We start from the raw sequence: 17,453 nt of genomic DNA on the forward strand, positions 1-17,453 counted from the left end.
CCATTTTCCTTATTTCCCTTTCCCTTGTCAATAAACCTTTATGAACCTTTCGCGTGTGCCTGCCGTGGAGTGTTCATAAGTCCCTTGTCAGCGCGCGGTGAGGACCCCCAGCCAGGAACCCGTTCAGGATCGGGGCTGCCCTATAACAGCGGGAAGGTGTGGCAGGATCCCGAGGGACTCCTCCCTGACATGGGGTCCCGCCTGACCTTCGAGAATGAGGAACAGCCTGGCAGGAGGCCCCCACAGAGGCCTGTGCTCCTGGCCCAGGAGTCCTAACGGCCTGGAAGTGATCCTCCCAACTTGGGGGACACTGTCCCCTGGGGGAGCAAGGGCTACCCTGGGGAGCCTCGAGCCTGCGGGAAACGGCAGGCACCGTTTCCTGGGTGCTGGCGATGTCCGGCCCGCCAGGGCCTTGGGTCCCTCAGTCCGCCATGGTCACTCTGCCCCTGGTTTTCAGTTTTAAAAGCGGCACAAGCTCACCGGGAGGCCAGGCCGTGGCGCTAGGGGGGTGGCGGGGGCCAGCGGCTCCTGTTTGGGGGGCGGCGCCGGGGTGTCCCGCTTCACCAGGCCCCGGGAGCAGTTTACTTCAAGGCGGTGGGATTGGGCGCCAGAGCTCTCTGCCGCCACTTGTTTCCTCTGTAAGGAGGTGCCGCCTCCTGGGGGTGCTCCTGCCCTTTCCTCTGCTTTATTAAGACACGCTGGGCCTGATTTCACCTGGGCCGGGGGGGTTGGGGGGGTGCTTTCCGGTGGGAAACACAGAACCAAGAAGCTTTGGGTCTGTGCAACGCATGGTGGGCGCCCCGTCCCCCAGCAGACGGCCCCCCCTGCAGGCTGCCCCGCTGCGGGCCACACACTCCCCCTCCCACGTGCACTCACGGGCCCCCTCGGAGCCCACCGGAGGCCGCGCCTTTCTCTCCCTGCTGCCCTTGCGCGCCCTGGGGTCCTGCACGGCCCCTTCAGGGGTCACCCCCTCCCTGCTCTGTCCCTTACAGGACTCCTGGGGCCTGTCTTCTCCCCAGTGTGGTGACAACTGAACACCTCAGCTCTGCTGGCTGCCTCCCCCTCGGGTCCACTCAGGCCCCAAAGTGCTTCTCCTCCCCGCCAGCCTGCCCCGCCTTCTGTTCCAGTCCCCATCAGCTTTTCTCCGCATCGTCATCCGCAGGAGAGGAAATGCTGGGGTACGTGCAAGGCCAGGTGAGGGGGCCGCCTTAACATCCAGAGAAGACACCCCGGGACCCCGCTTCATGGCCAGAGGACCCTTCCCTGCCCTCTCTCTCTCTCTCTGAGCTGGGCCTGGGCTCTGGTGGAGCAGGAGGGCTGCCAGCTGGGGGCACAGGACTCGGGGCCCCAAGCAGGGGGGGGACAGGCCGGTGGGGGGGCTTTACAGAGCGTTGGTGCTCGTCTCCTCGCAGCCCCAAGGGCTCCTTTGCACTGTGGCTTTGGGGGCACACACTCCAGGAGGAGCAAGGGCTCACTCTTGGCATCCTCTCCTGCAGAATCCTGGGAGACCCATCTTCACCCCCTGCTCCACTGAGCCCACACCCCGAAACACCCCCACCCCCAGGAGCTGTCTTCTCTTCCCCTGGCCTCATGGCCTGCCCTGCTGAGTTCTGCAGTCCGCGGCACCCCGGGCCTCCTCATCCCGCAAGCCCCCATGACTTCCTGGACCGCCCCACCCCTCAGCCACACCCTGGACTTTGTGGTTGCTGGAGGTGATGAACCCTCATTCACTCTCTGGCCACACCCCCGGCCTCCAAGCGGCCTCTGCACCCGCCCTCTTGCTTCCAAGCAGCCTCTGCTCTCGCTGCTCCTGCTCCCCCACATCGCCTACTACCAGGCACCCTGCTAGGATCCACCTGTCTGCTTGCCCCCTAATCAGCAGCTGGGTGCAGTTCCAGAAAGTTCCACCTCTTCGCATCCTGAAGCCCCTGCAGATTCATGCCCTTCACAGCCCCAGTGCTCCCGCTTCCCGTGGCCCCTCTGGGTGGGTAGCTGTCACCCACTCACCCCCTGGCCCACATACCCCTCACGTTATTGAACATCTCCTAAGTGCTCCCCATTCTCTGCCTGAGAGGTCCTTGGGGAGTTCCCTGGGGGAGGGGTAGGCAATGAGGCAGAGAAAACCAGAAGGGAAATAGTGCGAGGCTGTACCCCTTCTCAGGGGTAATCTTAAAAGATTTATTTATTTATGCATATAAGGGATGGGGTACAGGCCAGAGGTGCGGGGAGTGAGAGGATTCACCAGAGACAGAGTGGGGAGCAGAACAGGTGGATCCACGGAAACACACTGCTGAGGGGAGCAGCAGGGAGACAGGAGAGGTCTGCTGCGCCCTGGGGGTCAGCTCCCTGGCCGGGGCTCGAACTCAGGCCGCAGTGGCTGGCGACAGCTTGATAGCGCTGAGACTTTCACCCCTGCTGCACCAGGGATGCGCCAGGTATTTTTAAATTGAGATATAATCGATTATGACACTGTGTAGGGTAAGATAGGGACGTGTTGCCTTGGTAGGTTTGTGCTGCGGCAGGACTGCTGCTGTCGGCCAGCACACACTTGCCGTTTCTTCTCACGGGGAAATAATCGAGGAAAGGTGCCGTGACTTGCCGCCTGCGGTCCTTGCACCGTGTCTGAGACGTCCAGGAACGGCCCGTCTGCTCACTGGATGTCCCCGCGCGCCTCCTCCCCACCTCCCAGCTCTTGGCAACCGCCCTCCACTCTGGATTTGGGAGGTTTTTTTTTTTTTGGTCTTGCTGCACATGTAGCAACTCCAGGCCACGTTTGTCTCTCCCTGCCTGGCTTCTCTCTCCCAGCCTGGTGGTCAGGGGTCCACCCACGCCGTCGCAAGCGCCAGATTTCCTTACCTCTCGTGGCTGAATCCAGCACATTCTGCGGATCTCTGGCGTCCCTTCCAGACCCCAGCAGCCAAGCAAAACAGGGAGTCTCACACGGATGGTATGTCAGCGCCTAGAACAGCGATGTTTACACCGCACGGCAGTCCAGTAAGTGTGCGGCAGTGCCAGGTCTAAACACGACGTGTCCGCCCGGATTAAACGCGGCACAGAGGCCAGGTGTGAGCAGGTGCTGTCGGGAACCCGGCACTGCTTGCCTTGCTGGGCGCTGGAAGCGTCACGGTGCAAAATGCAGGGTGCAATAAAACGGGCACAATAAAGTGAGACACACCTGTAACAGTGTGTGCACGCACGCACACGTGTGTGCGTGTGCGTGTGCGCGCGCGTGCATACGCTGCCTCTTCTTTATCCTCTCACTGTTGCTGACGCTCGGGTTGTCTCCGGCGTGTGCACGACGCTGCAGTGCACGGGGGCTGCAGAGACCTCTGTCTACGCTCCCGTGGCCTGTGCCCGCAAGTGGGGCTGCTGGAGTGTGTGGAATTTCTCCTTTTCATTTCTTTCTTTCTTTTTTTTTTATTAGTGGTAGTTTTGACATTTTTTTTAAAGATTATTTATTTATGCAAGCACTGGGTACAGTCAGAAGCACGGGAGGGTGAGAGAATCCACCAGAGCCAGAGCGGGGAGCAGAGCAGGCAGAAGGACCGAAGTACACTGCTGAGGGGAGCAGCGGGCGGCAGGAGAGGTCTGCGCGCCATGCAGGACCCTCTTTTGGTGGCCAGGGAGCAGCCGGGGATCGAACCGGCGCTGCAGAGGCTGCGGGCAGCTTCGCAACCCAGCGCTCAACCGCTGCGCCACCGGGGAGGCCCTCCTTTTCATTTCTTGAGGCGCCTCCATCCTGCTCTCTGGGGGGGGCCCGCCCATTTATGGGCCCACAGGACACAGGCTCCCCTTCCACCGCGTCCTCACCGCCCTGTTGCCTTTGGGCGACAGCCGTGCCTCCAGGTATGAGGTTTGGTTTGCACGTCCCTGGTGACAGGTGACACTGAGCCCCTCTCACGTGCCTGTGCCCATCAAGGTGTCTCCCTTGGGGGGGAGTCTCTTTGGTTCCTCTGTCCATTTTGTCATTGTTTGCCGGGGCTTTGTGGTGTGCTGCCCGGTGAGTGTGGGGCCCAGGGCGGGCCTTGCAGACGCTCTCTCCGGTGTGTTCACTCCGTTTTCCTCTTGTGTTTCTCTGGTGCGGAAGCAAGCGGTCCTGCTTGCTGGCATCGCCTCTGGGTCTTGTGCTTCTGGTGTCCTATCCGAAAGATGACTAAGACCAAAGCCAGCGACACCCCCCGCCCCGCTTTCTTCTAGGAGCTTGATGCTTTGGGGTTTTCTGCTTACACTTTGGGCCCATTTTAAGTTAAGCTGAGAGCGGTGGAAGCAGGGCCCGGCTTCATCTTCCGCGTGTGGTTATTCCCCCGCAGGCTTGGACCCAGGGCCCACTGGGGTGGGTGCAGGCGGCTCTGGACCCTCGCGGAGGGGGGTGCCCCATGGGCGCCTCTGTAATCGCGCCTCCCAGGGCCCTGCCAGAGCTCCCACTAGCAGAAGCCAAAACTGAAAGGGGAAGGGCGGGTCAGAGGTGGGCCCCAATCCTGGGGTGGGGGTCCTCTGTGGGGGGTGCTGGGCTCTTCTTTGCTAACCTGCAGACACACCCATGGGGCCGGCTGTTTCTCAGACACTACCTTAACTCAGCAACCCAAGCCCAGCCCTGGAGGGGTAACGGGGTCCCCAGGGAAGGGAGGTTCGAGGTTTCCTGCCCACCCTAAGGGAAGTGGAGCTGCGCAAAGGAGCCAGGAGGAGCCGGAGAAGGGATGAAGGGAAGCGGGAGCGGGACCTGGAGGAGGCGCTTGGAGCAGAGACACACGCGTGAGGAAGCGGCGCTTGCAGCTCGGCCTTGGCCTTGCACCAGGGACTTGGGGGACTTGGAAGGAGACGCTTGACACAGACGTGGTGAGAGCCCCGCGGGGGGTGCCAGGGCAGCCTTTCTCTTGGTTTTCATTTTCTCTTTTCCTTCCAGACTGGCCAGGCCCCCTGCCCTTTCCACAGGAGGCACCTTAGATGTGTGGCAAGTTTCGGGGCCTCAGGGGCCCTGCTTTGCGCCCACCCTGTTGGGCTGGGCATTCACCCACCAGGGAGTGGGTGACTTGGGGTGTTTCAAGGGGAAACTATTTGATGCAGCCTCTCCCTTCCCTGTGCTGCGCGGGTGTTACTGCAGCGCCCCTCCACGGACGGCCTTACACAGCGGGGCGTGTGTTTGGTCCTGATGGGGGAGGGGGTGCGCGGATGGCAGAACGCATTTAGAGCAGGCAGTTTTGGGGTCCCAGGATACCCCTCCCCTGCCCTGTACCAGAAGTAGCGCTGGCGTGTCGGGTTTGCAGGTGAGGACGAGGGCGCAGAGCCGCGGCCCCGGCTGCCCAAGTCCCGGAGCCAGGACGTGGCTGGGGTCCCCGCAGCCAGCCCGGGCTCGTGCACGCGCGGCCCCGCCCCCCAGGCGCCCCGCTGCACCCCACCGCGGGGGCGGGGCCGGGCCGGGGCGGGGCGGGCCGGGGCGGGGCCGCCGCGGGGAGGAAGCGCCTGGCGGGCCCGGGACGGCCGGACTCGCCGCGAGCGCTCGGCGCGGCCCGGCCATGGAGGCGCAGCCGCCGCTCTACCCGGTGGCCGGGGCCGCGGGGCCGCAGGGGGACGAGGACCGGCTCAGGCTCCCCGATGGGCCCGGCGCGCCGGTGAGCCGGGCGCGGGGGGCGGGCACCCGGGAGCGGAGGTCGCCCCGACGGGGCTGGGACGCGCCCCCCGGCGGACGGGGCGGGGGCGCGGGGTCGGGGGTGGGGGCGCGGGGCTGGAGCTGGGCCCTGGGGTGCGACCCCGGGCGAGCGCCGTGCGTGCCCCGCAGCTGGACGAGCTGGTGGGCGCGTACCCCAACTACAACGAGGAGGAGGAGGAGCGCCGCTACTACCGCCGCAAGCGCCTCGGCGTGGTCAAGAACGTGCTGGCGGCCAGCGCGGGCGGCGCGCTCACCTACGGCGTCTACCTGGGTACGGCGCCCGCGCCCCCCCGGGCCCGGCCTGGGAAACAGAAACCCGGGCCCGGGCCGCTCCCTTCCCCTTTCACTTCCCCCTGCTGTCCCGGGGGGCGGCCCCTGCGCGGGGCGGGGCGGGGCGGGGCGGGGCGGGGGGCGCCGCTGCGCGGGCCCAGGGGTCCCGGCCCGCCGCGGGCGCGCGAGGGGGCGGCGCCCCCGGCCGGGTCGGCTGCCTCGGGGATCCGGGCGCGGGCGGCGGGCGGGATCCAGGCTGCGGGTGGCGCCGCGGCTGGCGGGACCCTGGGCCCCACGGGGCCCGCGTGGCGTGGGCGACGGCGCCTGCCGCGCCCCGAAGGCCTCGCGCGCCAGGCTCTGCTGGGTGGCCCCGGCGCCAGGCTCTGCTGGGTGGCCCCGGCGCCAGGCTCTGCTGGTGGCCCCGGCGCCAGGCTCTGCTGGTGGCCCCGGAGCCAGGCTCTGCTGGTGGCCCCGGCGCCAGGCCGCCGCTCATGCCCACCCGGCCCCAGGCCTCCTGCAGATGCAGCTGATCCTGCATTACGACGAGACCTACCGCGAGGTGAAGTACGGCAACATGGGGCTCCCCGACATCGACAGCAAGATGCTCATGGGCATCAACGTGACGCCCATCGCCGCCCTGCTCTACACGCCCGTGCTCATCAGGTGGCCAGGGCGGGTGCTCTGGGGCGGGGAGCCGAGGGCAGCGTGAAGGGTGAGCCCGGGTGGGAAGCGAGAGCAAGGGCCAGACCCTCGGGCACCCAGACGTGAAACTCACTCCCTGCCGCCCGTGCCCACCCCGTGCTCTCCGGGTGGGGTCTGGGGGGGATGCGATCTGCGGGCTGCACCCGGCCTTCCTCCCCACGCGGGGGCCCTTCTCCCCGGGCAGGACGGGCAAGGCCGCTGCCCACAGGGGTAGCTAGACCCCAGCCTTGCAGGCAGCCTCCCAGCCAGTGCGAGAAATTCCCTCCCCGGCACCCTCCCCACGGGTGGCGGTGCCTGCTCAGATGGGCCCCGAAACCCGGCTGCTTGCACGGGTTTTTGTTCCCCGTCTATAAAAAAGACGCAAACCTCCTTCATCACGATTGCGGGCAGCGTGAGAGTCATAGTGGAAATCAGAAAAAGGAAATCCTTCCCCAGCCCTCCCGTTAACAGGCCGCTCCCGTCCCACCGGCACGATGGCGACGTTCCGTGCCTGTCACCACGCCTGCGTGTGCGTGGGCACAAGCACATGCTCATGTGTGCACTCGTGTGCAGCTCCCCTTTGCTTGCTTGTTTGCCCTGCACGCACCCGGCCCGCTCCAGTCTTTACAGTGAGACTCGGGTTGGGGGTCTGCAGAGATGGGGGCCCCCAGCGGTGGCTCAGAGTTGGGCCTCAGCTCTCCCTCTGCTTTTCCTTCTTTCACTCTGTGCTTGTTGCCACTTCCTCTTTTTTTTATTAAAGATTTATTTATGCACACGAGAGCTGGAGTGCAGGCCAGAGGTGCAGGGGATGAGAGGATTCCCCAGAGACAGAGTGGGGAGCAGAACAGGCAGATCCACTGCAATCCACTGCAGAGCGGAACAGCGGAGAGACAGGAGAGGTCCCCTGCGCCGTGTGGGTAGCTCCCTGGCCGGGGATCGAACTCGCGCTGTGGCTGCCGATAGCCTCATAGTGCTGAGTCATAACCCCTTGCGCCGCCAGGGAGGCCCTGCTTCCTTCTTAAAGTTCAAAAAACCTTTCTTGGATAAACCCCCCGGGGAGCCCTTACTAGGTCAGCAGCAGCAGCGGGGAAGGGCTTTAGGGGAACACGTCCCTATTGTTGGTAGCCACCCACACTCCCTGTTCCCCGCCGTCTGAGGCAGGGGCGCTGACCTCAGACTGGGAGACGCCCAAGGCTGGACAGCTCGCCCAGGTGCCATGGCAGGTGTTGACCGAGTGACTCCAAACCCCATGATTGTCCCTTGCCCCCTGCCCCAGCCCCTGGAGGATTGTCCGAATGGCTACACCAGCCCACGCGCACCCCCTCAGGGCCCCTGCTCCGAGTCCAGGGCTCTCAGCACACCTGGCGCATCCTCGTGTGCGGGCACCTGGAGTCGTGGTCACTGGGGTCGGTCCAGGTAGACCTGTGGTGCCAACATCGCTCCTACTGCCCACAGGTTTTTTGGCACCAAGTGGATGATGTTCCTGGCTGTGGGCATCTATGCCCTCTTTGTCTCCACCAACTACTGGGAGCGCTACTACACCCTCGTGCCCTCGGCCGTGGCCTTGGGCATGGCCATCGTGCCTCTTTGGGCCTCCATGGGCAACTACATCACCAGGTGAGCATGGCGGGCAGCGGGGCGGGAGACTGGAGACATGGCTGAGCCTCTGCCGCGTGGCCAGTCTGGCCTGTGGCTCCCTGGATCAGTCCCTTCCGCCCTCTGTCTCAGCTTCCCTGTCCGCGCGACACGGGCTGGCCGCCCACGGCTGAGGGTGCAGGCAGCGGAGGCATCTGCAGAGGTCGGGCCGGGGCAAGTCTTGTCTCCTTCCTTCCAGGATGTCCCAGAAGTACTACGAGTACGCCCACTACAAGGAGCGGGAGGAGCAGGCCCCCCGGCAGCGCCCGCCTCGGGGCTCCCATGCCCCCTACCTCCTGGTTTTCCAGGCCATCTTTTACAGCTTCTTCCACGTGAGTGCCACGTACAGCGCCCTCGGGGCTTATTCCAGGCCCAGAACCTACACATTAGAGCCCATTCCACCGTCTTTTCGGCTCTCCAGTCCCACCGCCCTTTCCCGAGCCAACCTGCTTGGTCACCTCTGGTGACTGAGCCCTCATCCGCTCCCAGCACGGTGCTGAGCAGATCTTCTGCATCAGGCACGCGCCCCCAACCATGGGCTGCCCCCAGAGGCGGGAGGGCCCCTGTCCCCCCAAGGCTGTGCACAGCCCCTCCCATATCCAGCTATGTTCCGTGGCCTGAGCCCTACCCAAGTTGCCCTCCTGCCCGCAGCTGAGCTTCGCCTGTGCCCAGCTGCCCATGATCTACTTCCTGAACCACTACCTGTACGACCTGAACCACACGCTGTACAATGTGCAGAACTGCGGTTAGTGTTCTTGGGGTGGGGTCCCTAAGGCTGCTCACCCACTCCCCTGAGCCATCCAGTAGAGGCCGGGCCCTCCGAGGCACAGAGGGTGCCCTTGCTCACAGCGCTCGGGGCTGAGATCCTGCCGTCTGGTGACTGTAGAGGGCAAGGCGCAGATCCCTGAAGGCAAATGTGGTTGGGACATTGGGGGCCCATTCTCAGGGCCCAGCATTCCCCCAGAGCTCAGGTGAAAGTATGGAGGGGGGAGGTGGACTGGCCCAAGCCTCCCCCCAGCCTGGGAGCAATATGTCAGTAAGGGGGGGAGGAGCGCCTCTCTTTGGGGTGCATCCAGGTCCAGGGACCTTAACCTCCAACTGGTCCCCAAAGATCCCGCCTCCGCAGGCGCTGACGCCCCCTCCCCTGAGTGGGCCGAGGTGACCGTGTCCTGCTCGCCCCTTCTCAGGTACGAACAGTCAGGGCGTCCTCAACGGCTTCAACAAGACGGTGCTGCGGACGCTGCCGCGCAGCCGCAACCTCATCGTGGTGGAGAGCGTGCTCATGGCCGTGGCCTTCCTGGCCATGCTGCTGGTGCGCCGGCGGGGAGGGGCGCAGCCGGCCCGGGGCGGGCGAGGTGGGGGAGAGGCGCGGGCTGGAAGCGGGGCTGGCGTCCGGGGCGGGGCCGGCCCCCCCCCCCCCGCTGAGTCTTGGGGGGAGCCTGGTGAGTCCAGAGGCGAGTGATGCCTGTGGACTGAGTCGGTATCCCTGAGGCGGGGGGGGGGGGGGGGCGCGGGGGCCGGGGGGGCGGGGGTGGTCACGGGGAGCAAAGGGGCGAAGACATAGCCCAAGCCCGGGGGCGGTACCGGAAGGCACATGTAAGGGATTAGGGGCGTGACCAGGGCGTGGCTTGGCCTGGGGGCGGAGCAGAGAGCAAGACCCCGGCCTGCCCTGCGGCGTGTGTGGGCGGGGCCTGCGGGGCCTGCGGCGTGTAGGGAGCGGGGCCCTTCGGTGTGCTGGGGGCGGGGCCTGCAGCGTGTGTGGGGCGGGGCCCTGGTGGGCGGGACCCTGGTGGGCGGTGCCTGTAGGGGCGGGCGAGGGCGCGGTAGGGGCGGGGCCCTGGTGGGCCGGGGCGGGGCCAGTGGGCCCGGCTGCCGCCCCTGACAGCGCGCCCGGCAGGTGCTGGGTCTGTGCGGCGCCGCGTACCGGCCCACGGAGGAGATCGACCTGCGTAGCGTGGGCTGGGGCAACATCTTCCAGCTGCCCTTCAAGCACGTGCGCGACTTCCGCCTGCGCCACCTCGTGCCCTTCTTCATCTACAGCGGCTTCGAGGTGCTCTTCGCCTGCACTGGCATCGCCCTGGTGAGCGCGGCAGGTGCGGGATTGCGCGTGGAATGCGGGGCGTCCGGGGAGATTTGAATTTCAGATGCACAACGAATACTTTTTCAATACACGAATGAGTTTGTGCACCTGTGCCCCAGATCTGCGCCCCCTCTTCTCTTGGCTCCCTTGTGCTACCCCCACCCGGGCCAGGTTACTTTAAGGAGCCTGGGCTCCCTGCCTGTGGAGTGCGAAGAGCCCCGTGCCCGCTGTCAAAAGCATCACGCAGCTGAGACGGTGACCACAGGCGGGCCTGGTTCTATGCAGGATGCTGCCTCTGGGGTTCTTCTGGGGGGGAGTGCTCCGAGCATTTCCATGTAAACCCCCCCATCTTCCAGGAAGCCTGGAAGCGAGTTAGCCTCCAGGTGACCCCAAGAGGGAAGGGTGTAGCCTAAAATGAGGCCTGTGGGCAGTCCCGACTGACCTCCCGTGTGCTCCCTTGTCCCAGGGCTACGGTGTCTGCTCGGTGGGGCTGGAACGCCTGGCGTACCTCCTGGTGGCTTACGGCCTGGGTGCCTCGGCCTCGTCCCTGCTGGGCTTGCTGGGGCTGTGGCTGCCCCGTGCCGTGCCTCTGATGGCTGGGGCCGGGCTGCACCTGCTACTCATTCTCGGCCTCTTTTTCTGGGCTCCGGCACCTCGAGTCCAGCAGCACACCTGGATCCTTTATGCAGCAGCTGTCCTGTGGGGCGTGGGCAGTGCCCTCAACAAGACTGGGCTCAGCAGTGAGTATGGCCACGTGGCAGGGCACCCTGTGGCTACTTGGGGGTGGTTGGGGGAGCACACTGGAGGTCTCGTATGGGGTCGTGTGCACACTCATGGGCTGGAAGGAAGGACACTGTCAGTACAGGCGGAGGGGGGCTCTGGACACCCTGGGGTAAGTATGGTAGTTGCATGACCCCTGGATCTCCTGTGGATAGCCCAGGGTGGCTTGGGGTCCAGTGGACACTTAGGGGTCAGCAGCTAGTTGTGGACACTGTGGGTGCCCCAGAGATAGTCTGCAGGAGCACATTGGTTACACCTTGCTTTCATGCCAGGACACAGGGTCTAACTTGCCATAGTTTTCATAACACTGGAGCCAATGTGGGGCCTGTGCCCAGGGACATGGGAAGCGGCAGGTGGCCCTGTCTACATCTCAGGGTGCAGGAGCAGGGTGCAGGCATGAAGCCCCAGCACTGGTTTCTAGAGTAGCAGGGTCCAGGCCTCAAGTCTAAGCTGTGAGGGTGGGGCCCAGTTTGGCCCGGTTTGCCCAACTGGGGAAGGGCCATGTTTGCAAAAAGAAGGGAGTGGGTCAGAGTGCAGCTGCTTGATGTTCTCTGCCCAGGGTGGGCACAGACCAGCGACATGCAGCCAGCGCACAGAAGGAGGCACCTCTTTCTCGGTGCCAGTGCTGCTAACATTTCTGAATGTCACCCCTGGGAGTGTGGCGTGAGGAGGTCATGCCTGCTGCAGTGGGGCAGGGGCTGGCTCAGGCGACCCTTGCACCCACCATGATAGAGAGATGTCTATAGCCGTTGTGGGGGATGGAGCCCCAACTACTCTTGGCCACTTTGCTGAGGGCAGCCATCTCTGGGCAGTGTCCAGCCTGGGCACCTGGAGCCCTTGACAGGATTCCCCTTGGCCGTGGTCCTGGCATGCCTTCTCAGCTCTGCTTCCTGCCTTGTCCTCAGGGCCCTGGGGGGCTCCATGTCCCTTCACAGCAGCCCCCTGGGGGACTGTCGCTCTGCGGGGTCTCAGGACGGGGGTGCTAATGTCCTGAGCGCCAGGTGCCGTGTGGGCTTTCTCACCTTAAAACCTCACAACACAATCTATACCACGTGTCACCCCATTTTAGAGATGGGAAAGTGAGCCAACACCGGAGCTCACACCTCTGCCCGCTCTCCTCACTTACAGCTCTAAGAACGGATTTTGGGTCTCTGACCTCTGAGCAGGGCTTCCTGCCTGCCCCTGGGAGGCTTCTTTGGAAAACAGTTCTCCCCTGGATCTGTAGGTTTGTTTGCCCTCCCTGGCCGAGGTGAGGAGGAGAAACAGCCTCTGGCAGCCTGGCACTTTATGTCTGAGAACTGGAGGGGACAGGGTACGACTGCACGTGAACTTTCCACCTTTGCGGCCACACAGGTGGCCCAGATCTCACCCTGCGGGGGCTCAGCCCACTGCGGCCTCTGCTCAGCGCCTGTGCCAACCCAGCCTCCACTAGGGGGCGGCCCAGGACCAGCTCACGGCTCTCTGGGCGCCTGGTGCCAAGGACGGGACCAGGGCAGGGCCTAAGGTCACAGGTGGCCCCGGTGACACCTCTCCCTTCCTGCCCTGCGTGCCGCAGCACTCCTGGGAATTCTGTATGAGGACAAGGAGAGACAAGACTTCATCTTCACCATCTACCACTGGTGGCAGGCGGTGGCCATCTTCATTGTGTACCTGGGCTCGGGCCTGCCCATGAAGGTGAGGGTGGGTGGCCGGGCGGAGGGCCTGGGGTAATGTGATGACAGCGCGGGGCCTGCGGGCTGAGTTTGGCCTGAAGTTGCTTCCGACTGCGGTTTTGGTTTCTGAGGCATCCTTTTGGCCCCCACGTGTCAGGCACGGATGGAGCTACGCTCTGGGAGGGGAGGGCCAGGCCTGTGTGGGGCTTGGCGGGCGTGCTCAGAGCTAACCCAGGCGCAGAGGCAGCCCTGCAGGGACCGGGCGGGAGAACCGCTGGGGGCACGGGGCGGAGCTGGGGTATGGGCCTAGGTGGCCAAGGGCCGGAGGGGGAGCTGCGGGGCGACGGGCTCCCTAACCCCTCGCTGGGTCCCCAGGCAAAGCTGGCCGTGCTGCTGCTCACGCTGCTGGCCGCCGCCGCCTCGTACCTGTGGATGGAGCAGAAGCTGCGGCGGGGCCTGGCCCCGCGCCAGCCGCGCATCCCGCGGCCGCAGCACAAGGTGCGCGGCTACCGCTACCTGGAGGAGGACAACTCGGACGAGAGCGATGCGGAGGGCGAGCCCGGGGGCGGCGCCGGCGGAGGCCCGGAGGACGGCGCGGAGGAGGAGGCCCCGCCCGCGGGAGCCCGGCCGGGCGCAGAGCCCGCGGGCCTCGGCCGCCGCCCCTGCCCCTACGAGCAGGCGCTGGGGGGCGACGGGCCCGAGGAGCAGTGAGGGGCCACCCTGCCTGCCCGCCGCCTTCACGGCGCCCCGGGTTGGTGGGGGGGCGTCTGATTCCTGCGCCCCCGACCCCTATCCTGGGGCGCCCCTTGGGGAGCCTGCCCGGGGTCACTTGGAGCTTGAACTTGGGACCCACCCCCTGACTCCCTCCAGGTTGGTGGGGGCTTGAGGCCCCCAGGCCGGGCCTGGGCTTCCAGGGCCCGCACCCCCGAGGGGCCCCCACCCCCGAGGGGCCCCCCACCCCGGCGGCGTCCTCTCGCCGCGCGCTCCCCCGTCCCGCCCGACCCGAGCTTTGCGCAGCCTAACCCGGGTCCGCCAGGAGGCGCGGCTTGTGTAGAAAGTGACCGAAGAGAAGATTCTGAATCGCCCGGCTGGGGGCCGGGAGCCGCCGGCGCCGCCCCAGGCCTTGGTGCCCCCCGGGAGGCAGGCCGGCCCGCGCCCCCGGCCCCTCCGCTCTCCGGGGCTCGGCCAGCCGCACCTGGCGCGGGAGCCTGAGCTCGTGCCGGGCCGCCGTGGGGCTGGGGCCGCCTCTGCGGGCACCCCCAGCCCTCCGGCCCACCCCTGTGCTTCTGCCGGGGCGCTTCTGCCTGCAGCTCGCCAAGGGGCTCCGCTGGGGGCTGGGTCCACTTCTGAAGCGCGTAGGGGTCACCCCGGAAGGGAGCCGAGTCCAGGCAGACGAGGCTGTCAGGTGCGTGGGCTGGTCAGCAAGTCGTGGCGCTTCTGAAAGGACGAAATAAAAGCCCCGTTTTCCATCCCGGGGACGCCTGGTCTGTTTTCCAAGTGACCGCAAGGTTGTCAGAACAATAATATTAAGTAGTTTGAGTCTCAAAGAACACCTACGACGAGGGTGCTTTGGACCTAGGAGTACCATGAAAAAGCTCCTGAGACGCAGAGGGGGCCCGAACTGAGAAAGCTGGGGGACCCCTGACAGTGAGGTAGAACAGAGTAGCCCCCAACCCATGTCAGCCCTAGCACCGCCTCCCTGGGTGTTCCTTGCGGTCCCCCTGGACATGGGCCCTGTTCAAGGGAAGGTGACTAACCCCAGGACTGTCACCCCTGAGAAGGAGCCTCTTGGGGCCTGCCGTAACCCGCTGCAAACTAGTTACCCCGTTGTCTGGCAGAGATGGGGTTCTGCAGTCACAGGGGCCACGGCAGCCTGTCCACCCCGGTGGGAGGCCCAAACGCCTGCCTCCCACGCAGTCTCAGTGCCGGGCAGGCCCAGAGGTGGCACGCCCGTGGGGGTGGGCTGGCTGGAGTGCTAAGGCCTGCCCCCCAGTTCCCCTGCTGCAGCTGGCCTGGAAGGGAGAAGCCCCGTGGCAGCTGGCTCTGGGGCAGGACCTCAGCTCCACTCCAGGGGAGTTGGGCAACCAAAGGCTCTGATAATCAGCTCATGACACAGGTCACCGTGCCATCTGGAAGCACATGGGGCCCTGGCAAGCCTGCAAGGGGGGAGGGGTGGGTCTTCGCTGAGTTTCCACATCATTTCTACAGCGTCTGTCTTGGTACTGGACAAAGACTGCATGTTGCGCAGCCACAGAGCTGGGCCAGGCACGTGGACGGGTGGGGGCTGGTGCCCTGGGCTGTGGCCCCACCAGCAGACTTCTCCGGCCTTCTCGCTGCCCTGGCCGCTGCACAGGACCCACCCGGGCAGGCTGCACACAGGCTGGTGACCCCGACTGAGCCCTGCAGCCACATCCTGGCCGGGCTGCCGCTCACACCTGGGGCGCCGCCCCCGCCTGGTCTCGCCATGAAGTATGACGTGGACTTCGGGGTCATCTCCCCTCGCCTCTCTGACCTCTGGGTCAGGGGTCACCGCCGTCCTCTGGCTTAAGGCAGCTCTGTGAGCTTGTCAGTCTGATCCGGGAGCTGCTCAGCGCGAGCCCTGGGCTGAACTGTTGTTCACATCTCAGCAGGTTAGACAGCCCGTGGCGTCCCCCCAAAGCACCTGGGACTGCTGGGTAAGAACCATACTTCTTTTTTTATTTACTTATTTATTTATTTGTTTTTAAAACCCTAAGACAATCAAATGGTAGATACTGAAAGGAAAAACGTTATACTTCAGTTCCTTTAATGTCCCCCACCCTTGTTTTTTTTTTAAAACGATTTATTTATGCATGCAAGAGCTGGGGTACAGGTCAGAGATGCGGGGGGTGAGAGGATTCACCAAAGACAGAGTGGGGAGCAGAACAGGCAGATCCACTGAAACACACTGCTGAGGGGAGCAGCAGGGAAACTGGAGAGGTCTGCTGCGCCATGTGGGTAGCTCCCTGGCCGGCCTGGGATCGCACTGTGCTGCAGAGGCTGTGGCTGGCTTCATAGTGCGGTGCTTAACCCCTTGCGCCACCAGGGAGGCCCCTCATCTTTTTAAATCTGCGGCTGAGCTCCCAAGAAAGCAAAGCCCCTTGGCACCAAAACTCATGGGGGAACAGGACCCAGGTCAGCAAGAGGAGGAGCTGGGTGGAGCCCAGCGGGAGGGCAGGGCCCAAGGCCACTTCTGGAGCTCCCTGCCCGGGGGCACAAAGAGAAGAGGCAGGAGATTGGACCTTAGAAAAGCAGCATTTTAGGGGAGGGAGAGAACTACTCACAGCCACGGAAAGAGGTGAGGAAATCTGGGTTCTGGGAGGGAAAACGTTCCCCACGAGAGCTTTGCATTTTCTGGCCTGTTTGATTGAAGTTTGGGGTTTCTACAAAGGCATCTTCCCATCTGCCTAGGAACCCCAGAATTGAGAAATGAACATTTAGGAGCGGCTGGGGCTATGCGGTGCCCCCTGGGCTCCTCATGCAAACACACAGGAAGCTGCTCCATGACCTGTCTGGATCCTAGGCCATGCCCTTGCAGACACATACCTGCTCCCAGCCCCCAGTACTCTTCGGGTCACCCCCAAAACTGAGCTGGAAATTCAAAGCTCACACAAAGAAGCAAATCATCACACAAAGAAGCAAATCATCGGGAATAAAAAGCAATAGCCCCCTAAAGAGACATAATCCACACCTTGCCCATTTGTCACCCCCTGATTCTGAGAGGCTCTCAAATAGGCAGGAATGGCAGGTGACCTCTGACCTTGACTTTTGGGTCTCCCCCTCCTCCTGACGGTGGCATGGACTAGTGATTTCTTCTAGCTGGCAGCACAGGTGTGGTGGGCACAGTTCTGCCTGGCCCCCCAGGCTCGCCACCCCCTCAGGTGTGAAGGGAGATCACCCCGAGATTAGGTTCCCATGCAGCTGCCTTTGTGCTAAGAAAGGGGAGATTATCCGGGAGGGCCTGGCCTCGTCAACTCCAGGCTGGCTGGGGACCATGGGGCGCCATGGGGTCCTTGGCACCTCCACCACCACGAACTCAGCATGGAGGGGTTCAGTTCCAGACAGAGAGGCGGAGGGCCAGCACCTCCCCCACAGCCCCGGGCGGCCCCAGCGCTGGGGCTGGAGCTGCCTCTGACCCCATGAGGTGAAAGGATCAGTGGGTGACGTTTCCAGCCTCTGCGATGATGGCAGTTTGCTCCATAGCAAGGAGAAGCTAATAACACCAGCCTGAACGTGACGGGCTGTCACGGCTGCCAAGAGGCTGCAAGGCTCCGGTGTTTTCTGGCTCTGGACGTGAGGAAGCCGCTGACCTGTCCTGAGCTGCCCTGGGGACAGCCCCATGACCAGGCCCTGAGGGTGGCCTCTGACACTGGTGGGGAGGGCTCTCAGCCCCGCAGCCCGGGGCAGTGGGTGGGGCGTTAGTGGGTGTTGGGATGGGTGCCTTCCCGGACATCAACAAGTGTGGGAGAAAATGATGACTCATGGCCAGGTCAGCTCTGCCTCAGGCCTGAACAGGGAGTGGGTCCTTACGTAGGTGGGGTGCAGCCAGGCCTGGGGTACCCTGAGCAGGCTGGAGCCACAAGGTGGATGAAGCTGCACATTGCTAAGCTGGACTCAGCAAAAGAAGCCAAAGTCCATGGAGCGTAGGTGCCACTTAGGTGAACATCCAGGACAGGCAAATCCAGGGACC

At 64.4% G+C, this 17,453-nt stretch overlaps 1 protein-coding gene across 1 annotated transcript; it reads left to right on the forward strand.

The window, feature by feature from the left end:
* Positions 1-5,513: 5,513 nt before the first annotated feature.
* Positions 5,514-13,853, forward strand: UNC93B1 (unc-93 homolog B1, TLR signaling regulator). The gene is made up of 11 exons (XM_037517445.2): positions 5,514-5,609; positions 5,777-5,918; positions 6,427-6,580; positions 8,054-8,215; positions 8,433-8,565; positions 8,885-8,978; positions 9,421-9,545; positions 10,131-10,313; positions 10,780-11,053; positions 12,649-12,767; positions 13,121-13,853. Exons 1-11 carry the CDS (start codon positions 5,514-5,516, stop codon positions 13,454-13,456), a joined length of 1,818 nt encoding a protein of 605 aa, XP_037373342.1. The 3' UTR covers positions 13,457-13,853.
* Positions 13,854-17,453: the final 3,600 nt, after the last annotated feature.

This window comes from Talpa occidentalis, unplaced genomic scaffold (genome assembly GCF_014898055.3).
Source record: "Talpa occidentalis isolate TD23 unplaced genomic scaffold, MPIMG_talOcc4v2.1 talOcc4.17, whole genome shotgun sequence".
Lineage (NCBI taxonomy): Eukaryota > Metazoa > Chordata > Mammalia > Eulipotyphla > Talpidae > Talpa > Talpa occidentalis.